Source organism: Heterocephalus glaber, unplaced genomic scaffold (genome assembly GCF_053883595.1).
Source record: "Heterocephalus glaber isolate CG9 unplaced genomic scaffold, H.glaber_assembly_v1.0 deba00001442, whole genome shotgun sequence".
Classification (NCBI taxonomy): domain Eukaryota; kingdom Metazoa; phylum Chordata; class Mammalia; order Rodentia; family Bathyergidae; genus Heterocephalus; species Heterocephalus glaber.
This window is the reverse complement of record NW_028258296.1, coordinates 46280395-46306484: the sequence shown is the minus strand read 5'-3', so window position 1 is coordinate 46306484 and position 26090 is coordinate 46280395. Positions and strand designations below refer to the sequence as shown.

Below are 26090 nucleotides of genomic sequence, written 5' to 3'. Positions count from 1 at the left end.
CAATATAAACTACCATTATTTTTCAAATCTTGTTTTTATTTTTAAGTACAAAGTGGATATGACATCTTTTCAAATGTTTCTTTTAGGAACAGCTTGTAGAAAATGGCAACTTAAGAGTCTGAAGTTTCTTAAAGAGGTAATATACCTAGACCAAGACAAGTAATCTGAAAAACAGATGTGTCCCAGTAGAAAGCCTTAAGTTTTTTCAAGTTCCTCAAAAATGCCAAGATCAAGGAGGATGGATATCCAACGATCAAATGTTAGAGTTTCCAGTGGTTTTAGGGACTGTATATCCTATAATCACTGGTTACCATGCATCATTTCCTGTAGATAAACTGTATTCATATGATAAGCTGCCATCCAATTTGGATTTCTCTGAGCATTCCAATAATATGACTGAGAAGCAGCAGCATAGTATTCTTGCCATGCCCTGTAGTAAGCACTCCAGTATTCATAATCCTGGTAGGCATCAGAAAAACTAGGATGTGTTTCCCTATGACACTGATACCAACCATCTTCCCAAAGTTCTGGTTGCGATCGATAAGAAGAATGCTCAGGTAGGTTTCTCCGGCTCTGCTTCACTCTCCGGTTAGATCCCTCTTTATGCCTTGTCTTTATCTGGATTTCAGGAGATTCTTGATATTCCTCTGGATTGGTGGTGTCACTTCCATTCAGAGGTTGTTCCAAAGAGATATAGCCAGGCACAGGAGTAGATTCAGAGTCTTTCAGTTGAGAATCAGAAGAGCCTTCCACGTACAACTTATTTCCTTTGCTCTGGGAGGAAGTCCCTGAGCTATAAGAATCACTGTCACTTTCCGAGTCTCCAGATTGGCTACTACTTGCAAGTATCTGTACTCTCTCTTCAGTAACTCTATTTCTTACAAAACCATTCTGAGAGTTGACAGTCTGATCCCCAGGGTCTGTGTAGTGCCTGATAATTTCCACAGGTTTCTCTAACCCTTCTTTGATATAGTGTTCATAATCCTCCACCAGCTCTACAAAACTCAAAGTGCATGGCTGATGGATTTTAAAGGAAGACAGACAAGGAATTTTAGGGAGTGACACATGTGAAGTTTCTTTGACCTGCTGCTGACTGTTGGTAGAGTTCTGAACAGAGGCCTGAATAGAATTCGTCTGTTCTTTCAGTTTTATGGCACACCCCAGTTCTTTTGGTGACAATGCTTTTTCTATGATTCCACACTCTGAGTGGCTTTTCACAGGAAGCTTTTGTTTGGTATTATGTTTTGATTTGACTGATAATAGAGAAACAGAAGTATTTCTAGAAGAAGCCATGTGGTTACCATTTGTTTTCTGAGTTTGAAAGGTTTTCTCAATTTTTTGAATTTGTTTTTTCGAGGGTTGGGCAGGTACACTTGCTAGGCCATTTGCATCTACAGCAGTTTTAACCTCCACATCCCCATCCAAACACTCTTCCATCAGACCAAGAGGAATGGGATCTACACAAAAGGAAGAAGAAAGTATTAAAATACTCAAACGACACTCCACCAGCATTTTCTGAATGATTTCATAAAGTTTTCTAGTCAACTAAGTTTAAGAAATAAAATATTGAAAAATATACTAAGGAGCTTAAGAAATATATTAATACTTTAAAACTAAGAAATCTTGCAATAAAGAATTTGCCTAAGAAATATATAAGACCTATCTCACACTCCAAAGCAGTATCTCTCCTACCCTACTTACTCTAGGAGTGATGTACAAGTCTGCAGCAATTCTCCCATCTTTCCCTTCCTTTCTCTTCTCAGCCTTTCCTTTACCTCACTGCTGCTGACAGCATAATAAAATACTAAAAAGTGGACTCTACTCCCCAAAGCTTACCACTAAGAAATATTATAATTGTAAAACTAAATCTGCCATCCTATACTCCAAAAGGGAGAAACCACTGCCCTTAACAGTAAAGAGAAAATCTCTAAAGAATAAAAACTAGATGACTGTGAAAAGATCTATAGTACCAATGCACTTTTTTTTTTTTTTTGGTGCCAGGGATCGAACTCAGGACCTTGTGCTTGCAAGGCAGGCAGTGGAACCACTGAGCTAAATCCCCAGTCCTATACTTTCAACTCTTTAAAAATATGCTGGTTCCAACTCTAAATTTCCTATTCTATCCAGGTGTAACAACTTGCTACCACTGTGTACTCAGACCTTTCCAAACCATGATCAATTTTCGTTTTAGGCAGACAAGATACACTGAGTACCTGCTTTATAAAGATCTTGCCTGTCCACTGCTACTGTTTATGCTCCATGTATGTATGCCTACTGAATCCTTCAGATGTGTATTCTTCAGTGGAAGATTTGATCCTTTGCTGAATAGACTCTCTGTCTCCTATACAGATGATATTCCTTGCTTGCCTAGGCCTGTAACACAGGCCAATTTTTCTCCTACTCCTGCCCAAGGAAATTCATCTGAACAATCTGTTGTAACACAAGGTGCTAGTCCAATATATATCTAACAACATGACTAATCATTCTCTAATAGTTTCAGGGTTCTGCTACATAAAAACCCAAATATATAATTTTCTAGCATACAAACACAAATTTTATTTTTATCACTGGATGCTATAATATTGAATCCTACAAGTTTTAACCCTCTTCTACCAATTTTCAATTTATTTTCATATTACACCACTATTTTCATATTACATCACTGACTTATACATAAAAAGAACTGACAGCTTAGAACTGATAGGACCATCTACTCTAAAACATTTTGCAAAGCAAGACATTACATTTAAGGCAATTAAAGAGATTTGTAAAAGATCAGAAAATGAAATATTACAAAGCCGGACCCACTAGAATCCACAGGACTCCCAGATCTGTGCTTAATCTAGCTTTATAAAATAATCAATAAAATATTCGAGTTATATTTATTCAATTACTATGTAACTCATATTTACAATGTCATTGTATATAAATATATGTATATTTATATATATACATATATAGTACATAGTGTTTATAGTGTATATTTGAGATAACACATATTAAACCATATTTCCACTCAAGAGTATTTCGAAGCTTTTGTTTATAAGAGATCATTAATAGTTTCAAACATGTACTGTTTCCAAGATGGCATTTTAAAAACAGCATGACAAATGATTCACAAAAATCAACACTTCAAATTTTTCAAAATAGTATTCAAATTAAAAATACTGTTCCTGGGCCGGGGATTTAGCTCAGTGGTTCCGCTACCTGCCTTCCAAGTGCAAGGACCCAAGTTCAATCCCCAGTACCGAAAATATATATATAAATAAAAATAAAAATACTGTTCCTTCCCCATGGTGACAAACAAGAATATGGCAAGAATTATCTTCAGAGCAACTTGGAAGGGAAAAAATATTCTCCCTTGTATCAAAGAATAAAATCAAATTGCATTTATCTTAAAAAATGGAGCTAATATAGACTCCAGTTTCCACATATCAAAAGTTAGCTTGGAAGCCTCTCTGTTATTCAGTAGCTGTAACACTTTTACTTAACCCCTCTTTTCCTAAGTCTTAATCTACAAGAAGTAGCTAACAATAGCACCTCATAGGATTGTGGTGAGAATTAAATGAGTTTGAGGAGAGTACCCACCATGTCATGAGCATTGTTATTTTTATTATGCCTATCTTCCCAATTGTTATGACAGCAAAATGAACAGAAAAATGTACCTGGTAAGGGGAGAAGGTTGATGTTACATTTCTGGGCAATTTGCATCATCATATTTTCTTCTTCTCCCCGGCAACAGTAGGTCACTGTCAGTCCCAATGTACCTAAATCAGAAGGAGCATTCCGTAAATCATTTTCAAATCAATGACATCTAGTCCTTTTTTTTTTTTTTTTTTTTTTACCAAAACGCCCAGCTCTGCCAATCCGATGCATGTATGTCTCCCAGTCCAATGGTACATCCAGATTTACAACCAGATTCACCTTCTCAGCATCAATCCCACGGGAAGTCTTGAATTAAAGAAGACAACACTTAACTTGTTTAAGTGGAACATGGCTATCAATGTACACTATATTGTTCTAGTATAACCAAGAGCCAAATCAAGACCAAGAGCCTATTTACAGGAAAAGGATATTCATTTGTAATAACCAAAAACAAAAATCAAAATATTACAGACATTTTCCTCAGAATTAGAAAGATAATTATCTTCTGATATTGTTAAACACCCATAGAAATACACAAAATCTGTACATCTGATAATAGAACATATGTCAAGATGGATTAGTCACCCACACTGAATAGGAAATTTACCAAATCTGTAGAAATGAGAACTCTGCAATGAAACTGTTTTAGTTTAGCCATAACATCTAGGCGCTGATTCTGATTCATGTTGCCTAAAAAGATTCAACAAAAAAGTCATATAAAAACAACTAAACTTATACGTATTTATCAAATCCAAAAAAGCAGGAATTATAACAGGCTTAACATTTTAAATACAACACCCACATTCTGTCCTGTGCAAATCTGGGTTAATATCTACAGTCAGAATCTTAAAATACAGTTTAGGGCAGCAATCAATTTGAGTTCAATAGGATTCAATCCCCAGCACCACAAAGATAAATAAGTCAATTCAGTTAGCATTTAAACAATGATTATGTCAAGAAACAAACTGTCTGTTAAGATAACAATCTTTGTTATACAGAATTAAACTTTTTGTGGATATAACAAAGAGATTCTGAAAAAAAAAAAAAAAAAAAAACAACAGCAAGCCTCTTTGGACACTAGTTTTGTTTTACTATATACCAAATTACTCCTTAAAAAAATTGACATATCAAATTCCAATGAAAAGCAACTGAAATTTCCTTTACTCTAAAGATTCAGTGTACTCCACATTCATAAGACAATTCATAGGAGCCAGGTGTGGAAGGGCACACCTATAATCTCAACACTCTGGAAGCTAAGGCAGGAGGATTGCCAAGAGTTTGAGGCCACCCTGGGTTACATAGGGAGTTGAGCGCCAGCCTGAACTACAAAGCAAGACCCTGCCTCAAAAAAAAAAAAAGGAAATTCATGAAGTGATATTTCTTCCTCCTGACTTAGGAAACTTCAAGTCAATATACTAAATAAAAACTAAAGAGATGAACTTGCCTGAAATGCATTCGGCAGGAAAGCCTTTAGAAGAAAGAATATCAGCCAAATGTTGTGCTCTATAAAAAATAACATAAAAGTTTATTTTACAAGTATTGTCCTATGCCTATCTTTTCATTTCATAATTTCTCCAGATAACCTTTTAAGTTATATTACCTGCTGTGCAAATTAGAAAAGACCAAGGCTTGATTAAACAGAATTCTGCTGAAAAGATCCTGTAAATGCTGAGCCTTTTCCTCAAAAATCTTATAGGCCAAAGGGTAAGAATTGACAACTTTGTAATACTGCTTCAAACCTACAAAGAAATCAAGAGTCAGCACTTAAACAAATATATCTGATATATCCTAGTAGCAACTATGCAACACCAATAGCCACAAAGGCAAAGGAAACTCCAAAATACCATGAACAAACCAATAATGTAAGTACCCAAAATCTGCACGTACCTATGAGACTTGGATCACTGGAATTCAATCTTACGAAAGTGGGTTCTCTCATATACCTTGTCAAAGCATTAGCCAAAAATTCTGGGTAAGTAGCTGATACTGCCAACATCTGTTTACTGGCAGGCAAGGAAGAATAAATCCAACTACAAAACAGAAGAAAACATATACCATGAAAATTATTTAGATGTAATCACCACCTAGAAAAGCCAAAGATAGATACTTTGGGGCACCATTTTTATAATCAATTTATTTATTTTTCTTACTTTATTTGCTCCTGAAAACTGCCTTCTTCTAAAAGCTTGTCTGCTTCATCAAGAATAAAGAGACGTATACTGCCTGGATTCAAGTAGTCAAGTTCTATGAGTTGTTTAATTCTTCCTAAATTCCAGGAGGAAAAAGAACACACACACGCACAGAGTCACTCAAACATTTATGATGTACCAAACCTGTGCAAATCTCAGCCATACTGGACTCTATTCTCAGGTCATAATGTTAATTTCCTGATTCAATTCTCACCATGTATTTACACACTAAACCACAAATTAAAAATCTTAAATTCTGATCTCGTCTAAATCTATTATATTTTCCCTCACTTTTAATCACTAGTAAGTATGGAAAATAATTACCATTCCTATCAAAAGTCCTGAATGCCAAGGCAATGATTATTAGATTTTTATTGAGTAATTCATGACCAAATGATTAATGGAGGCCAAAGAATAATCTCAATCCACAGCTTAGAAAGTCACCTCATTTCTTTTCTTCTCAGAAGACTATCTCATGTGTATTCTCAAATATCCTTAGGAATGGAGAACCAAAATTTCATTGGTAATTCAGTGTATGTCTACCTCACTGGTCTAATGTTCTTAATTTCTGCTCAAAATAATCATCACAATTATCAGAGATTCTCATATACCTTCTGTTATATTAAAAGTGTTTAGTTCCGTAAGAACCCCAGTTACCAACAGGTATTGATATCTTACCAGGAGATCCAACAGCAATATGACACTTTTTAAGTCTGGCTTTGTCTTGTGATAATGGAGTTCCTCCAATAAAGACATGACACTCTAAGCCTTCCATTTTTATTCCAATGGCTGTAATAACAGAATGTATCTGTACAGCAATTTCTCTTGTAGGAGCCAAGATCAAAATCTAAAAATATGTAAGATATACCATAACAAGTCAGGAATACACTTGACACATATTCATTATATTATGCATTATTTTTAAATTAAAATGATCACTTAAATGATGAGTTTCTACTGACAAGGGAAAACATTCCATTTATTTATTTAATCAACAAATATTAAGTAGGAACTTCTGTGTGGGGCAACATAACAACTGTTGGAAAAAGTAGTTAACAGTACAAAGCCCTTACCCTCTTGGCACTTTCATTCTTGGTTTATAAGATACAAATACACATAAATAATGGGAAGTGATGAAAAGTATGATGAAAAATACCAAACAGCAAAAGGATAAAGAAGTGACAAGAGAAGTAATTTTAACTGGGTAATCAAGAAAGCCTCACTAAGGAAGTAACATTTGAGAAGAGACCTAACTGTGCAGCATAGCTGTATGACACCTGGAGTAGTGTTTCAGAACAGGAAACAGTAAATAGAAGAGATTTAAGGATGGTAGTGGTTTTGGTAGATCTGAGGAACAGCATTCTGGTCAGGCAGCTGGAGATTTAGGGGGAAAGTAAGTCAGAGAGCTAACCCCCGGTGTAAGGTCCTAGAGTGAAAATTACAATATAATTGTTGGAAGAAAACATAAAACCACATGTTTTCAACCATAAGAAGAAAAAATTGCTTTCAAAAAAAAAAAAAAACGAACTAGAAAAAAATGCCAAAACAGCAGTTTCTCTTTGGGTGAATGAGATTATAGATTTTGTTTTTTAAACCTCCTCTCCTTTACTTTTCTCAATTTTCCCAATTTTCAAAACTGTTTATGCATTACTTTGACTCACATACACACACACAAAAACAGTGTACAGCTTTGATAATACAAAGATCTTTAAAATATGAATTTTATTTATGGAACTTTTTAGGATTTTGGCTTTGACTTGCTGCCAAATTGTCACAAGCCAAACTCTCAAATAAAGAAGTCGGTCCTTGTGAAATAGAATTTCCTATATGCCATATTACTTGATTTGACAGATATAAAATAGAACTTAAAAAGCTTCCTAGACAATGAATATAGGTATCCCAGGTTAAAAACCACTGTTCAAAGCTGATCATCAGAAATACATGATTGTGAACTCCAAATAAAATCTATCACATTAACTAAACTCCACAGAAAGGCTATAAGGATCATATCTCATCTCTGAATCTCCAATATATCTGGCATACTGTTTATATGTAATACTGGCTCAGGAAAGCTTTTGTCTTTTTAAGCCAGGGTCTCACTATGTAATTCATACTGGCCTTGAACTATGTAGCATAGACTGGCCTCAAGCTCACAGTGATCCTCCTACCTCCGCGTTCCAAGTGCTGGGATTACAGGCATGTGCCACCACACCTGGCCTCCAATAAATCTTTATAGAAGAAATTACCCCAAACCCAAATCTCCTGTTAATTTTGGTAAGGTAATTTTAGAAAATATTCCAAGACAACCTAGAAAATGAGAAATCAATGTACTATTCATAGAGCTTTAAGCAGTTATCTCCCACAGCCAGAGTAGCACATCATCAAGAATCAAGCCAAATGTTTCATCCCAATCAAGAAAAAAAAAATTTTAATTGAGTAATGATAAAACTTGACACATATGGTAGACTTACTCTATATTATTTAAGATGCAGTAATAGTCTGGCATGATTGTGCACACCTGTAACCCCAGCACTCTTGAGAGGCTAAAGCATGGCAAATTCCAGCCCAGCCTAGGCAATTTAGTGACTTAGCAAGAGCCTGTCTCAAAATAAATTTTAAAACGGTGGCATGGTGGCACACGCCTGTAATCCCAGCACTCAGGAGGCTGAGGCAGGAGGATCACTCCAAGTTCAAGGCCAGCCTGGGCTATATAGTGAGTTCAAGACCTGCCTAAACTACATAACAAGGTCCTGTCTCAAAAAAATAAATAAAATAAAATAATTAAAAAGCGCTTCGGATGTAGCTCAACGCAAAGGCCTTGGGTTCAATCCCCAATACAAAAAAAAAAAAAATTTTGAACCATTTCTAATGTATCCTTGGTCATTATCTACACTACCACTATTCAACCACCATAAAGTCTACTTTTACATTTTTCATACGTTTTAATTCTATTTATCAAACCACCTCCGCCTGAGGAGCCACTGATAGTTCATCTGACCCGTGGTAAGGAACACATGCCCTCTTCTGGGTCATCTGAGCAAAACTCACCTGAGTACTACAGTTTTCAAGAACAAGAGAGTCCAAAGCAATGGTGGAGAATACACAGGTTTTCCCAGTGCCTGATTTAGCTTGAACAATTAAATCTGAGAAAGAAAAAAAATAATAAATCACTAGTAAGCATCTCACTGATGAAGTTTAGGTACCAAACATGGATCTCCAGTGATCCCCTAGCCACCACCTCCATTTTTAGTCAACTCTCAAAACACCTCTAAAGCCATACGCAGAGCTTGTTTGGTTCCTGAACCTCTACCGCTGATCTTCTCAAAATTAGAACCACGTGTCTAGTGCCAGAAAAAGGCTTAATTATCGTCAAATTCAACAGTGTGCCCAGCTCCTTGCCCAGGCCGAGACCCGCACTGGCGGAGACACACAGCTCTCCAGGACAACGCCGCAACCGCCCCTCTGCCCGTTTTCCTCGGGCCTCTCAGCTTCTCTCGGGGCCCGGCCCTCACCGAAACCGCAACGCCCCAGCGGGATGGCCTTGAGCTGCACTGGCGAAGGCCTCTGGAAACCGGCCGCCCGCAGGCCCTCGAGCACCGGCCGAGACAGCAGCAGCGACTCGAAGTCCGCCGGCTCGGGCAGCAGCACATCTCCTGTGCGGGTCCGGGGGCTGCCGATGTCGTGAGCCGTCCGCATCCTCCACACTGGCTCTGTGCGTGGCTCCAGCTCAGAGGCCTGCGCGGCTACACGCTCCGTGGGCATATCGGTTTCCGCGGCCGCTGAGGCCGCCGGGGCTTCAAACATCGCCGCCATGGTAGCCGCGCCACCAGATCTCGCGATACTCAGGGAGATGCGGGGCTTCTGGGAGCAAGAAGAAAAAAAACTTTATTAGCAGTCTTCCCGCTAAGACATTGACACGCCCGGTCTGGAAGTGGAGGGAAGGGATGGAAGTCGGAGGCTGAGACACACTCATGAACACTAACAAGAGAAAATGTAGCCTAGGAGGAGTAGGGAACTGGGAGCCGAGGAAAGGCGAGGCTACCGGTGTGTTGCCTCCTGCAGCCTGCAGAGGGCGCCACGTACTCGAGGTGGGCGCGCTGCCCGCCTTCTGGCGCTCTTCCGGGCGGTGCTGCCGCGGTCACAAGGAGCGCTTTGTGATGCAATCCGCGCGCCATTCGCCTTCCGGGGGACCTGGCTGCCTGCACCTCAGCCCGTCTCCCTCCACAGCAGCTTCTTGCCGAGTGTTTCGCTCTCCGCACTCCAGCTCGCTGCGCCCTCTATGCTCCAAGAAAGCTTCTGGAGTATAGCGAGACCTGAGGATTTGTCTTGCGGGCTGGCATCTGTTTAGTGCAGCTCTCCCATCTCCGTGGCCCTGGCACCTGGCAAATACTGTACCTGGCACGCGGCGAGCTCAGATAGAAGTAGACTTAAGTGGAACCGGTAACTGGACTGACAACTCCCAGATTCTGCTTCAGGCCTCTCTCTAAACTCTAGTCTGCTTAAGCCTCTATTTAGACGTCTGGTGGCCATCTCAGATTTAACCTGTCTTCTGTGTTCTCTCGCACCGTCTCAGGGATGGGTAACTAGCATACCACTTTTCCTTAGTGTAGATCTCTGCTCACAAAGCGTCTTGTCTAAGAAACCCTGAGGCAGCTCCCCCATTCTTCCTGCTCCCTGGCGTTTCCCAACACTCTCTATTCTCTTTATTTTTCTTAATAACACATAACTTCCTGAAATTGTATGGGGGTTTTTTTTGGGGGGGGAGGGTTTTTTTGTTTGTTTGTGGTACCGGGGATCAAACTCGGGTCCTTGCGCTTGCGCAGCTGGCGGCGAAACCACTGAGTTAAACCCCCGGCCCTGAAATTGTATGTTTATTGTTTTTCTCCCCCGAATCAATGAGGGTAGGGACTTATTCTATCTTGTTCTTTGCAGTTTTTAGTGAGAGAAACAGAATCCAACACCTAATACTCAGGTTTATTGAATGAGTTCCTTTATAACAAAGTCTTAGTTATCTAATTCCAAATCCAAATTATTTCTGGAAACTTTTGCACTCATAATTCTAAATTTAAAGATATTCTGCATCCAATCACGACTTTGTCCTTTGATTATATTTTTGGCCCTTTTCTCCCACACCTTAAACACACACACACAGAGGAATGGCACACATTCCAACTGAGGTAGGAGAGACCTTAATTCCAATGTAAGGGAGTACTGAAGATAGATATGTTTTATTTGGAAATTTACAAAACATTGAGAAAAAAGTCCACTATCTATGCAAAGGAAGGGAAACTGCCGGGGATCTGTGGGACTAAAGGTCCCAAGCTGCTTCTAAGTAACCTCACGTTATAGTTTAATTCTAGATGTCCCCGCAAGAGCCTTATGGACTCTTATGGAGTCCTTATGGACAGGCAGGCTTTTGGAAGGTGATAGATGTATCTGATCTCTCTCTCTCTCTCTCTCTCTCTCTCTCTCTCTCTCTCTCTCTCTCTCTCTCTCTCTCTGTCTCTCCCTCTCCCTCTCTCTCCCTCTCCCTCTCTCTCCCCCCACCCCTCCTCCATTTCTTCCCTGCCTTCCTCTCTGCCATGCCCTTCTGCTATGCCCATCCTGCCTTGGAGCCAGGCAACTATGGGCTGAAAACTATAAATTATGATCCAAAAATCAAGCTCTTCCTCCTTAATTTGCAGGTGGATCAAGCTCTTCCTCCTTAATTTGCAGGTGTTGGGTATTGCGTCTCAGCCACTAGAAAAGTGATTAGGACACCACCTCTTCCAACTAGTCTGTAAATTGAGAACTATTCTTGATTCTGCTTTCTATCCTTCCCCTCTTTCAAACAATTTACTGGGCAGTTAATTGTGCTTCCAAATGTTTCATCCATTTCTTTTCAGTTTCTCTCTCCCCTATTTCAGGCCCTTCCATCATTCTAACTGTGGCAAAAAACCTGAGAGGTCTCCTGGCCCAGAGTTTCTTCTTTGTTTCAGCCCATATACCTGACAGGTCCTGGAGTGATTTCCTGCTGTTTTGTTGTGTTGTATTGTGAGGGGGTTTTGGGGGGGGGGGGGCGTTCTTTTTTGTTTTTGTTGTGGTTTTTGTGAGTTTTAGGGAGGTTCATTTTGGTTTTTGTTTGGTTTTTGCCACTGGGGGTTAAGCGTGGGGCCTTGTGCATGCTAGGCACAGGCTCAATCACTGAGCTATATCCCTAACCAAGGAGTAACTTTTTTTTTTTTTTTTTTTGGTACCAGGGATCGAACTCGGGTCCTTGAGCTTGCGAGGCAAGCCACAGAACCACTGAGCTAAATCCTCGGCCCTAGGAGTAACTTTTTTAAAGTGAGTGTCTTAGGTTTTTTCAGTCCAGCTTTAGATTCTGCTTTCAACGCCCTTTTATATTCTTCACCCCAAGTTCCCACTTCATACTACGAAAGTTCCAGTCTGGCTCTTACCATGTTCTGTTTACTTGTTTATTATCTCTGTGTCTCACATTAAATAAACTACAAGCTTCTCATGGACAAGAATTCTGTTACCTTAGGCTCTCTAGCCCAGCATCAGGCATTTGGTAGACCTAAACTTGAATGGATGATAGCTTGCTGAAAAATCTCTACTAGGTCTCCTTATACACAGCAGTAGTTCTGTGGAAGTTACACCAATTGGTGTCAACCTGGCTCTCAGTCCAAGAGACTACTTTTTTTAAAAAAAAGTGTTAATTTTATAGACATGCTGTTAGTGCATTTGTTGTTTATAATGTTTTATAGGCACAAATATTGCAGTGATGTTATTGGGAATAAATTATATTGCTATAACTAAAACCACAAATCAGTGAAATTTTTCCTCAGAAGTTAAAAGTTGTAACAATGTTGTTGACCAGTTTTTAGTGCTGTAAAGATAAAACACAAAAGCAAGAGATCACGGAATAAGTAACATATGTAGGAATCAGCTGATCTTTGTCACCTTCCCTCAGGGTCACCATGGGAACAAGCCTCTTCCATCCAGACCAAACCTGATGAAAGTCCTTAATGCTGCATGACTTGTCACACCTCAGTCCCTTCTTTTTAATGCTGTCCCATCAACCTGAAAAGACTTTCCAGGGAGCTAGGAGAGATTCCAGAGACTTGAAGAAGTAAAGTGAGACTTGGACCCAGCAAGGATGTTGAAATTCACAATAGTCTTGTCCGATCATTTTGCAGTGGAGACTTCTGAGCCCAGAAGGAAGGAAAATTATGTAAATAGTATAAGGTGGCCCACCCTGGGTGGTAGCATCAGTGAAGGAATGTGAAAAGAAGGGAAGGAAACTAAGATTTTTTAGCCATTTTTTTTCTCTTTCTCACCCTCATACCAATAAAAGGTAGGCAACATTAATATTTGCATTCAGGGCTGGGGATTTAGCTCAGTGGTTCCACCGACTGCCTCACAAACGCAAGGTCCCAAGTTCAATCCCCGGTACCAAAAAAAAAAATTGCATTCAATCCACAAACATTTCTTCATTCATTCTACAAAAACCATCTGCATGCCTACCATATAAATCAACCAAATGCTGGAGATACTAAAATGAAAGACAATAACTAGACCCCCTAACCTCAAGGAGAATGATGTACACAAAACAGATGGCCTCCTATATACAAAATATTAAAGTCAAAGAGGGTCAGCTAACCAGATGTGAGGAACTAGGAAAGGCTTATGGTGATGATTAGGTTTGATTTAAAATAAGACCTCAAGATAGAAGTTAAGTTCTCAGGGACAGAGATCATTTCATCCTTGTGATAAAGTTTAGAGGTAGGATTGACATAATAGCTCTGGTCCACAAAGTTCCCAGGCACCCAAACTCTTTTTGTTACCAAAATGGTTGCTGTAGCTCCAGCCATCACTTCTGTGTTACAGTCAGCAGAAAAGAGGAAGACTCAAAATAGAAAGGGTAGAGGTCGTATGCCAGCAGTCCTTTTTACATAATGTTCTCAAATCTGCCACATTTGCACATGGCATTGCATTGGCCAGAACTAAAGCATAGCATCATACAGATCTGCAAGTAAATCTGAGAAGTGCAGTCACTTTTCTAGATAATCACATGCCTAAACACTGATTGGAAAGGAGGTCTATTACAACAGAAGGGGGAAAGAACATCAGAGACAGCTTACATTCTGCCACATCTTCCCAGAGATAGAGTCAAGAAAAGATCTGAAGAATAAATAGAAGTCACTGGCCCTGTCACAAGGGCAGGTAAAAACGGGGATCCAGAGGTGTGGGAAACCATAGCACATTCTAAAGGAACTTAGGATATGAATGAGCAAGCTTTGCAAAGGTGGGCAAGGTGAGTTGAAGGCCCAGTTTGAGTCTGCACTTTATTCCGAAAGCCTTCTGTGTCAGATGGAGATGCTGCCCTCGAGTGACTGCTGAGAAGAATAAAATATCTACTCAGAGTCACAGAGCTCATAAAGGGGATTGGAACTCAGATCTGCCTGAGCAAAGCCCAGGCTCTTTCTACCTCCTGTCCTAAAAGAGTCGACAGGCCAGCTGGGAAAATGATCAACCATGAAATGCACACGTAGCACAAGCTGGTGTAAAATCATATGTAGTACTGACATTTCTCAAGGCCTTCATTGCTCCAAGTGGCTATCATGTGGGAGAGAGTGAAAACTTCCGAGAAATTGAGGAAAACAGCTTTTGGTGTTCAGGGAACTGTAGCTTGCTTCTCTACATCTTTCTCATCCCTACCCAAAATCAAAGTGGTTTAAAGTATGGGTGAACTATGAGAATGACTGCAAGCACAAGGTCATTCTTGACCTGATCTCTGGAGTCCAACATTTCTCCCAAAGCAACAATAGCAGAAGTCTATAGTGGTCGACTTGGAATGCCAAGCTGAACTGAGTCAGGGTGGTTCTGGGTGTAGAAGACCCATCAGAGGATTGTTGCCAACAGCATAAGAAAGAGAACTGGAGCAGAAGATCTTTTGCTATTGATTTTCTTGGAGAAGCTTGCTGCAGCTGATTCTCTGTCAGAGGAGCTCTGGTCCTTGCTGTCACTGGGAATGGCCTCTGTTCTCATCAGGGGAGCTCTGATCTTTGCCTTGAGCATCACTTTCTGGCTCCAGTTTAGGTCCTGAAGCCTGGTGGCACAAATCCTTTAACCCACAAGCACAGGCTTTCTAGCTTCCATCACTGGTCTTTGGGCCTTCCCGGGGGCAGATCCTCAATACAGATTTGCATGAGACACTGCCATGGGCTCTAGGCCTTTAGCTGGACTCCTGGAGGACATTACCTTGGGCTCTAGGCCTCTGGATGGACTCATGGGGAACATTGCCAGGGGATCCAGGCCCTCGGCTGTATTCTTCTGGTCTCTAGTATGTGGACAGATCTCTTGCACTCCTCTGCATTTGACTTTTTGGGTGAATATTGTAAAATAATCCTATAAATTATGTGTCCTGTATTAAATCTATTCCCTGACTACAACAAAGTCCCAGGAAGTAATGGGAGCTGATGTTCTGAGCTTCTCCTGAAGGATGAATAAGGAACTTATCAGGCAGTGGGGGTGGAAGGAGAGCTTAGCCAGCAGATGAGTCTCAGAAAGATATTCTGGGCAAAGGGAACAGTTTCTGCAGAGGCGGAGAAGCATGAAAACTCATAATAGTTTGGAGAAGGGAAGGCCATCAGTGGGGAGGGAGGCAAATATGGCAGCAATTACCAGGAAATGAGGCTGCAGGGATATTTTGGCCCCACATCATGGAGTGCTTTGGTTGCTAGCATAAGGCATAGAAAATGAGTGTGTTATACTCTTCCAAAGACAGCAGTGTTATGTAACGGCTAAGAGACACAGTTGAAAGTGGAGATTAGGGCTTGATTCATAGCAAAACCGAAGAATTTTTGATGTTCACTTACAGATCCAGGCACATTACTAAGTCTGGGATCTAATTTAAGGCAGGTAGTGACAAGACCCAGGGTACACAGTGCTTTCATACCTAAGAGCTCCTGGGTCTTGCTTTCTGAGCTGCAGTGCTACCTGTGTGCTGTTTGTCCAGCAAACCATGGCTGAGCCCATGCTTCCTAGCTCATTTCCCCAGCCACGGGTACTTTCACCCCTACATTCTCCAGTTGATCTGCTCCCTGGACTAGCACAATCCATGACCTTAACTTGTATCACATTTACTAAAAAACAATCATCTGCCCCTGGTCGCAGTTTATTATTTTATGACCTTGCTCAGTCTGAGTTGACCCCCTCCCACATGAAGAATCGCCGCTTTTGCATGTGCTTCTTGGCCCATAGGGTGACAGTATCTTCACTATTATTTTTTAGACAAGAATTAGGAGAGGGCAAGAAGTAGCAAAGGGCTGAACCTCTGTGTTCCTCACAGCCATCTCCGGCCATGGGGACACCGGGAAATCAGCCCTCACTCCAGAACAGGTTTCCTTTTCCCAAAGCTTGAGTTGATTGATTTCCCCTTTTAGCACCACTGCCTCAGTCTTTAGGGAGCAAGGTGGCACATTTGCTCTTCTCTTTGTGAAAAAGGGGCCCAATCCATTCTTGTCCAGGCAGCATAATAAATAACCTGCCCCCTTTTGGCAGGGAGTTTATTAGAGACTGATGGGACATTTAACAATAATTGGGGGCCTGTGATTTATTAGGTAGGGAGGTTCGTGGTGTCTCCAAAGACTGGGAACGTGGAATGTAATTGATAAAGCGGCTGTCAGCAGCAATGACATGCACTCAATAGAATATGCATTTGAGGGATTCTCTTTGGAGCTGTCAGGAAGGCTTCTGCTAATCATATTCAGCTCCTGTGGATGGCAAGGTCTGCTGGATATCAGGCTAAGGCACAAATGGCAGGGAGGGGACTATGGAAGGGGCCCAGGGAGGGGTGCATCTGTCAGTTAGTTGCTCCACTGATGGAAGAATGTGACACAAATGAGCAAAAGCAAAAAGGATTTCTGCCATCCTAAGTGAGTGTTCTCCCTGAAGAGGCCTTTGTCTTTATTCTTTGGGCTGCTCAAGAGAATAAGAGCACCCACTTCCCCCTAAAGGAAAGTGTTAAATGAAGGGAAATTTGTTCTACCCTTCTAAACTTGCTATACCTGAGCCCCAGAGACCCCACCCCCGCCCTCCAGCCACCAGAGTACACACACACACACACACACACACACACACGCGTTACTTCATGGACTTCACTGAAGCCCTGGCTCAGGTGGCAGCTGCTCCTGTCACTGCTGATTTCTAGCTAAAAAACAGAGCCACAGAAACTCAGATGATTGAACCTCATTTTGTTGTTGCAGACTCAGTGCACCAGAGACCCCAAGATCCAGGCTGAGGACCCAGAGATAACTGCTTGTGGGAGGCGTGCAGCTACCTTACCCACACCTGCACCCCAGTTTCCCGACAATATGTTGGTTTTTATCTTCAGGAGCCATTGCTGATGGAAGAGCTCTGTCCTCGGGCAGTCTTGTCCTTTCAAGGCAGCTCTGCTCACATTTTCTATAGCCTTCCCACCCTCCAGGCTGTTGCTCAGCCTTAAACAAGGGCATGTAAGGCGGGGATAGGGGATTTCTGGAGCTAGAGCCTGTTTCCCTCCTTTGATCCTGCCGAATCTATTCTTAGGTCCCAGGAGACTGGTCTGCCTCCTTGTTCCCTTGGGGAGAGAAAGGGAGGGAGAGGCAGTAGCCAGGGAAGAAGTAGTAATTGTCACTGTCTAATCTGAGCCTCAGTGGTGACACTGAGGGACCTCTGAGCAGGATGGATACAGCAACTGGTTTGATTAAATCAAACCTCTCCTGCAACCTTGTTAAATTAAACTGACAGGCCTGGAGCAGAGGAGGGAGGGCTGCGGGATCATCGCCTCGGGTGGGAGGTGGGGTTGACGTTGTAAGAAGATCAGAGGGAAGCAGAGCATCAGCCTGCCCTTTCCCTATTTGCTGACTATAGATGGGTGATGAGATTTATGAATGTGCGATGCTTACAGAACTAACTGTCTGAGCACAGGCTGTGGAAAGTGATGCAGAGGCAGACTGCTGCTTCCTAGGAGGCTTGGCAAATTCCCCCAGCAGTCGGGCCTCCCATTTAGAACAGTGCTCTTGACATTTCAGAGGGCCTTTACATACCACCTTCACGATGGGCGAGTAGCGGTGGGATTACTTGCCCCACTTTACAATTAGAGAAACTGAGGCGGTAGAGATGACAAGGCTGATCTACAGTCGGTCCAAGAATCCGGTCTTCTACCTCCGAGTCTTGGCATACACTGCCTCCAACTTTATGCCATATGGCAGAATTTCCTAGGATTTAATCCCTGGAGTGCCATCTTTCTTCCACCCACTAGAAATAGAAACCACACAGCTTGCATTGTGGGCCATCAGGAAAATGCCAATTTCCAACTGGCCCAGTGCAGCACACCTTCAAAGTGCATAGCTTGCTTCCAGAGGCCATGAAGCCATCCCAGTGCCTTCATATCACTTTCCCAGATGCCCAACCCCTTCCAGGTCATTTCCATTCCACCTAATTGCAATTCAAGGGAGAGGGAGAGGTGGGGAGATACTGTTAGCAACACTAACAAACAGCAATAGTAAGAGGATAATACTGATACCCTGCTGGCTTCCTCACCTGTCACCCAGTTCCTCACCTGCCAAAGCTAATTTTCCACTCACCAGTGGGTAAGAGCTCATTTCAGAGTGGCTAGACACACACACACACACACACACACACACACACACACACACACACAGATGGTGCCATTCTGAATAGAGTAATGCCTTACCCAGGATGCCCTTGCTCTTGCCTCTATTGCATTCTAAGGATGTGTTTATTGATACAACCACCCCTTTCCAATCTGTTTCAATAGGGAAGACACTAGGGTGGGGATTCTGGTGAAAGTGGTGAATACCAATTACTAGAGCCCAGCAGGTATCCTGTTGTGCCCTGCCTACTCCCAGACACACTCATTACACCCCAGGCTGCACACCAATTAATGATCAGATCCTAGACTGAAGGCGCAAGGGACAGGGAAGGACAGAAGAGCAAAATCGCCACCACTGACAGACACTATGAAGGAAGGTGGGGGAGAGAACTGGGGTAAGGTGGTAGAATTTGCTTGGAGGACAAATGGCTAGAAACACCAGCAGAGAAAAGTATCTATGTGCCACACCAGACATGGTGTCATCTTACTTTTTCTCTGAGGTCACCACTCATGACTTGAAAAACACAGACAAACAGCAGACAGACAAATAAATCATAGGTACTTAGACAAATATCACTGGGCTCCTAAACTCATCTTTGGTGTAAGGACTGGCCACACCCAAACCAACTTCTCCAATTTATCTGAAACCATTAAATCCTCTAAGGCAAGGATTTAGATTCCTCTAGAAACAAAACAGCTGCCAAAGTGAAGTGGCGCAAAAGGAAGCCTTGCCTGGAGGCAACAGTCACTGAGTCTGGGTTCCCGGCCTGGTTCTGCCAGAGCCACCTGGGCAATCTAGAGCAAAACATTAATACTTCTGTACTACAGATTCCTGACTTGTTAAATTATATGCTCAGGCAGGAAATGCAAAGTGGTGAGAGTATTTTTTTTTTCAATTTTAGAGACCCATAGGAGAAAATTAAGACCCGAAAAAGTTAAATACTTGTCCAAAGCCACAAGGTGAGGAATTGAATGACTGAGACAGTGTGGGTTTGGAAGCCAAAGCCAGTTCCACTTGATGGTGCCAGCCAGCTCACTGCGTGGCCAGGGACAAGTCACCGTATCCTTATCTCCCCTCTTTCTGGAATAGGAGCACCCACATTTCCAGGTTGGGTAGAACAAATGAGTGCCTAACACAAGGAAGCCCTGCCTGCAATACATGTTAGGTCAGGATTGTTTCTAGTGATACACAGAGGAGTCAAACCCACATATCTTCTCTTGTAGTCTTTCCAGGAAGCCACCTACCCTGATTATCCAGAAGATTCTTTTTGGTTCCAACATTCTATGATTCTAAGTCAGAAAGGTTGAAATGCAAGTTATTTCTAAAAGCCTCCAGGCAAAGGCAGGAAAGACCATTTGGGGAATTCATTATTCACTCTCCATTGCTTCAGTCACTTTCTATGGATGACATTCATGGGGAATTATCACAGCAAAAAACCAAAAAAACCAAAAAACCCTATCCAATGCTGGGGAGGAAGGACAGTAAAACCCTAACTCATCTGTGTGTTCAGCTTCTGTTCTTCAATATGCATCTTCATTTGTCAGTGCTGACATGGTCTCTTGGCCTTGCCACCTTTCCTATCTGGGAATTTGAGGTCTTCTCTTTGCTGTAGAGGATGCCAACCTCAGCCCCACCCAGCCTCAAGTTCCAGAGCAAGAATCTTGTTTCTTGAGTCATCTTCCTCTTTTCAGAATCTCTAGGCTAAAGGGCCAGGAATGTAGCTCAGTGGCACTGCAACTGCCTGGCAAGCGCAAGGTCCTGAGTTCAATCCCTGGTACCAAGGGGGAAAAACTAGAATCTCCAGGCTAAAATCTCCACCATATCCCAGTTGGTATCTTGATGGTGCTAGGACAGTTCTCCAACCCCTACAATACACCAGAAGAGGCTTCTACCAGCCTGGTGGAGCCAAATATGCAGCAAGCCAGATCTGAGAGGTGACCTCTTTTTCTCCTGCCGCCTTAGTGTCAGGAGGAGAAGCAGATAGCCTTTCTTTCCTTCTTGCTAACAAGTCTCTCCCTGGCAGGCTGTCAGCTCTTGGTCCTCACTTATAGCTGGCAGAAAGGACCAAGTAGCAGGTAATCAAATGAGCTTTGCTCTGAGTTACAGGGCATGGTAACATTATAGGGAAGCCAATTCTGGGCCTCTAGGCATTCAGACACTGCAGAATGCCCCCAGGAAGGTCCTGGAAGCAAACCGTTTTCTTTTTGGTAGAGTTTGCATCAACCAGCGTTAGTTTGCACAAATACCGTAAGTATTTGCCTTAGCTGATATTCTTCAGGTATTGTTTGTAGTTGAGAAATTTTTGGTTTTCCAACAAGAGTTTGCCAAATAAAAATATTATCTCCCCAAGTAGCAATAGCAATTGCTTAGGCCCATAAACACCAAGTCCACAACTGCAAATAATTCCATATAAGGATGAATATCAGTCCATAAATGCAGTGCTCATTATTTAGATCAACTTAATTTTGCACTTAAATTTTGCACTGAATTTTTCAGGTAAGAGAGTCTCGGAGCTATTCATACATGAAGTTTACTAAAAAACTATACTGTTCCTCCAACACCTTCCTCTGTCCCCCTCCAAAAACTGTTAGCACCCTGAAAGGTGATGGGGATCGTGAAGCCCAGTGACTTTGGGAGGCAGTGAAGGCTGTGAGGATAGTGTATGTCAGCACTACGGACGAAAGTGATACAAGCCCCTGGATGTGGAGCTACAAGAATGCACATCCTTAATGGCTCTCATCATTGCAATGAGGTTCTGAGGGCACATCCCTTTCCTTTCTGCAGAGTAGCACAAAGAGCACAGTCCTGGAGAAAGGGACACCATATTTCATCCCCATACATACTATCCTCTTTGGGCCTCAGCTCCTCTGCATATAAGTAAGGAGAACAAAAGTGTATTTGAAGACACCCAAAGCTCATGGAGCTTTATGACTGGAGCCTTTGATTTTTCCAGCCAATTAAAAGGGTTTTTAAAAATTATTAAAACCCAACTGAATCATTCTTTTGGAACTCAGAGGCTTTACCAACATAGGGGCCACTTCCCCTGCTCTGCTGCTCCTCCTGATCTACAGACTGTAAGGTGCAGAGAAGCCTCATGCTCCGTCTGAAGTGCACAGAGTAAAATGTCATGTAACGCAAGAATTAGACTCTTCCAAGAACAGCGAGGCCTCAGTTCAGTTCTTCACCCACCATCCTATGCATTCACACAGGCACGTACGAAGTCTCTGCTCAGCACCTCTGGGCCAGCCTGGGAGGCAAGTCCTCTCCCTAGAGAGAAGCAGTTCCACAGTGATATCTGAACACATTCCAACAGCACATGTTTATCTTCAGGGTCAGCCTTTCCGGTTGATGCTCAGGAGGCATGGGGGAAGGGAAGGAGATGAGGATAACGGCCATTGGCAGCCACAGGGGTAAGGAAGGAGAACAGTGGGGACATGAGCCTCACCCTTGGGAGAATGCTGTTATGCCGCACTTTCCAGATGGTGTGTGGCCTCGTATCTCTTTCCTCATATCAGGATGAACTCCCAGCTCTTCTGTTGCCAGTGGACATGAGAAGATGGACAGACACCACCTCACTCGGGGGCATGTCTTTCAGAGCAGGCTGACTTGGTGGGTGGGGACCTTCAGGTGGGGCCATAGCATCTGAAGCCAGGAGAATGGCAGTTACCATTGTTTCATTCAGGACCTAAGCTCTGCTGGGACACAACTGGTTCTGCCTCTTTCTTCCTGCTCATCCACAGTTGCCAAGACCTTCAGGCTCTTGCAGCAATACAAGGGACCACTCTTTCTGACTATACTGGTGCAAACTCTACCTGTTTGACACCTTTGGACTCAAAAGGTTCCAGGAGTGCAACTCCTCCCTCATGAAAAGTGGCCACCATCTACCTATCCCTACTAGCTGGGGACAAACACCCAGGCGCCTCTGAAAGTTCCATTCCAGTTCTGGATGGCTTTGAGAAAGTATGCTGGCAACCAATCTCAAGACCTCTGATTTCTTTACTTTTTTTTTTTTTTTCTTTTTGAGGCAGAGTCTCACTGTGTATTCTAGGCTGGCCTTAAACTCACTATGTAGCCCAGGCTGGCCTTGAACTTGCAGTGATCCTCCTGCCTCAGCCTCATGAGTGTTGGGATTACAAGCGTGCACCACCATGCCTGGCCTTTATTTACTTTCAAATGAGATACTTTTATTCTTTCTCCAGACTGGGGAGGAGGGTGGAGGCTGAGCCATCTGATTCTTCTTCAGAGAAAATGAATCATGTCCCCCAACCCCCATCTTCAGCCCAGGAATATTTATCAATGTTTATATAACCATGGCAACAGGCTTCATTCTTTGTCACTTAAACCCTTTTGAAAAAGGAATAGCAAAAGGTAGGTTTTTTCCTACTCCTCCCTCCTACTTTGCCCAAAGAAAAGCTACATCTTCAGAAAAAGATGAGAGTGGGTGACACTGGCCTTCTCTTGGGTTGCAATGGCCCAGCATCACGAAAGGATTTCAGAGTGTGTCAGTACTTGCCTTCCAAAGTCCTGAGGGAACCATATAGTAATTAATATATGCATTTCTGATTTGTCTAGGATCTTTTTTTTTCTAGGACCCCCCCCCTTTTTTTTTTTAGCTCTGCACTGAGGCTAGGTTCTCATTTTTTTCTTGCCAATCTCTTTTACCTTAAAAGCGACTGGAATGTGAGCTGCCTTTATTAACTATGCATTCTTCATCTGTAAGGTAGGGTAAATGCCCTTGTCCTGACTGCTTTGCAGATGCTTGTCAGAAGAGAGTTTTGTAAAGAGTTAGGCTCACACAGATTTAACTATAAGCAAGGGAAACTGAGGCCCAGTAAAAGGAAAGCATTTGTGAAGGGTACTGTGCTGTCAACAGTACAAAAAACCTAACCACACCCAGTCCTAGGTTCTAGCAAGGTATCAGCTTGCTTCTCTTTTTTTGCTGTTGTTGTTGTTTTTTTTTTTTTTGGTACCAGGGATCGAACTTGGGTCCTTGCGCTTGCGCAGCAGGCAATGAAACCACTGAGCTAAAATCCCCAGCCTGAGCTTGCTTCTCTTGGGGTTTTAACAGTAGCCAGGCTCCAGGAGTATTCCAAGAGGATTCCAGCCCTGAGGTCTCAGGGATGGAGAAAACCAGAGCATAAATGTAACTCCAGAGACTATGTTAGCCACAGATCCACGAATGTTTACTCAGAATGTTTACTCAGCGTTTCTTACACAGGCCCCTTTGCTGCAGGCTGGCTGTCTCAATGGTCGAAGCAAGGCCCTCCGGGTGGTTTTTCTCTCCAGGCAAAGGAGTCTCCATCCCAATCCCAGAGTATTTAACTCCAGATCTTTTTCCACTGAGCCAAAAACTAGCTCTGTCTTCGGGGGGTGGCTGCCACTCTGCACACGCCACAGTTCCACCGAGAAAGGTCTCGTGGAACGCTTCCGCTGGGAGGGAAGGTGGACGATGCTGGGACCTGCAGAATAGACTCACCGCTAGCCAGGGAAGAAAAAGGACATAAATTTTGGATTTTGCCAGCGAGCACTGGAAACGCCGGAGTAGACTCGCAGCTCCATTGTGCTGCCCTCGAGTTTTCTGCAGGTGTGACTGTGAACACAGCGAGGTGAGCGCAGGCCCGTGGGCTGGGAGAGAGTCACGGAGACGCTGGCTTGGACGGGGTCCTGCCCGCCTGTGCTTCCCTTTCCTCTTTCTTGTCCTGTTCCACTTCTCCCCCCTTCTCCATTCCTCCCTCCTGTCTTTTTCTTCCATCTTTCTAATGTTAGCAGAAATTGATGCTCTTGGCTGACACAGCAGAATGATCACAGCGCCTGCGGTCTCCCTTTGCGCCCTCGCTCGCGTCCTTAGGGTTCTATCCTACGTAGAGCCCTAAAATCCCCCGTTAATTACCTTGAAACAATACCTCGCTAATTTCCCTAATTACTCTAGGCCCTGGCCCGAGCGTGCAGCGGCCGGCGGGCCTGGTGCGGGGCTGGGCTGCGAGGACCCTGTGCAGCCCTCTGTGACAGCGCCTCTCCCAGCCCCAGCGGAGCTCGCACACCTCAGGCGCCAGGCTTTGCCTGCCGACCGGCCTCCGAGCTTCTTCCCTTCTCGACCTAACAAAGGCCAGCACAGGCGGAGTCTTGGAGAAAGCAAGGCTTGTTTCTTCACTCCCTGCGGGCGCTTCTGAAAGCAGCCCCCATCCATCGCCCTGTTTTGTGTTTTCATTAAAATCACTTTCTGGGATTACCGTGTTTATTTTTACCTGTTTGCCTTATCTCTCTTTCTCCTCCTTTGTAAGTTCTTGAGAGCGGAGATCTATCCCGGCTTCCTCTGTGTCTCCAGACCTACAACCTTGCCCGGAGCGCAGCAGACACTCTATCGACGGCTTCGTGGTGAGTTCTGGGACCGAGGGCGATTTCTCTGCCCCGCTCGGGAGGGTGGGCTGGGAGGACCGTACACTGGGAGAAACGAAGTGGAGCCACACGCACAGCGTCCTCTTCGGAAAAAAGGGAGCTTCTGAGGGACTTGAGGGGGCGGGTAGGAGAGGAGCTCCTCTGATAGGAGTTGGAAAGGTTAGTGGCCTGCGCCCTACGGCCTCGTACTGAAACGCAGTAGTGCCCCCAGCCTTAAGATTGAGCTCTTCTCGCCGCGCCTGCCTGGCAAGCGCAGTCTTGAGTTCGATCCGCCGTACCGGAAAAAAAAATAAGAGTGAGCTCTCCCTTTACACAGTTGACGGGGTGCTTTGTTGGGGGCGCTGGCCCGGTCTGGAGTCACGACCACCCCCCCCCAACCCCCCCGCCAGCTCCGCAGTAGTAGCTGGGCTCCAGAGCCCTGGGAGCCCGGCCCACCCGCCGCTGCCCACCCCGCGCCTCCTGGACCGCTCTTCTCATTGGCTGAAGACATCCCCCCTGAGTTCTGATTGGCTGCCCCACTTTTCCCTCCGCCCTGAGCACCGACCGCACGCGGCGAGCTGCCGGGACTCTGCTCCGAGTCGGTTTTAAGAGCAAAAAGCTAAGCTTAGCGCTGCCAGGGGCGCGGGCGCACGTGCGGGGCGAGGAAGTTGCCCAGCGCGCGGTTTGCAGGGGGCTCGGAGTTCTCACCCGAGGACTCGCTCGTGGAGCCGTGCCTGGCAAATGGGCGCATGAGGAAGAACAGGGAAATGGACTGCTATTTGCGTCGCCTCAAACAGGAGCTGGTAAGAGCCGAGCCGACGGCGCGGGCAGGCGGGGCTCTTCTGCCCCGACGGGTAGCTGGCTCCGGCCCCAGGCCCCGGGGAGCCAGGACTTGTGCGGGGCGAGGAGGACCGGAGCGGAGAGAGCACGCTAACTGGCAGGCAGAAGGAGGACCTGTCCTCGGGGAAAGGGCCACGAGGAAACTTCGGGTGGAGAGTTGTGATGATCAGGGCGAGTGACAGACCGAGAGCAACCAACCAGGCCGAAATGTGACCCAGAGAAACCAGGGGCGAGAGTGCGTACCCACAGACGGACAGGAACACTGACCAAGCCAGGCTAGGGCGCCGCCGACATCCCAGGAGCGGAAGCGACAGGCCCGAGGAGCAGCCGGTCCCCCGTGCCCGGACCGCGCTGGTCTCCCTGGAGCGCAGGGCAAGCGGGGCCGGAGCGTGCGGAGGCC

At 44.0% G+C, this 26090-nt stretch overlaps 2 protein-coding genes across 3 annotated transcripts in view; one reads left to right on the top strand and one right to left on the bottom strand.

The window, feature by feature from the left end:
- Positions 1-15: 15 nt before the first annotated feature.
- On the bottom strand, positions 16-24855 carry Ddx20 (DEAD-box helicase 20). Its single transcript, XM_004853727.4, has 12 exons — positions 24721-24855; positions 9347-9695; positions 8883-8977; positions 6513-6681; positions 5796-5910; positions 5533-5675; positions 5246-5384; positions 5090-5148; positions 4253-4335; positions 3846-3951; positions 3666-3767; positions 16-1457 (listed from the first exon to the last, which is right to left on the bottom strand). Exons 2-12 carry the CDS (start codon positions 9645-9647, stop codon positions 301-303), a joined length of 2469 nt encoding a protein of 822 aa, XP_004853784.1. The 5' UTR covers positions 9648-9695; positions 24721-24855; the 3' UTR covers positions 16-300.
- Inka2 (inka box actin regulator 2) overlaps positions 24764-26090 on the top strand; it is a 16138-nt gene continuing 14811 nt past the window's right edge. The window contains exon 1 of one of the 2 annotated variants that reach the window (XM_021265668.2): positions 24764-24850. Coding sequence is in view for 1 of the 2 variants with exons in the window: in XM_004853726.4 (XP_004853783.1) it covers positions 25600-25653 (54 nt within the window). In the remaining variant the exon portion in view is untranslated. Of the gene's footprint in view, positions 24851-25396; positions 25654-26090 lie in introns of those variants that run through there. The other variant, XM_004853726.4, reaches the window with a different exon arrangement.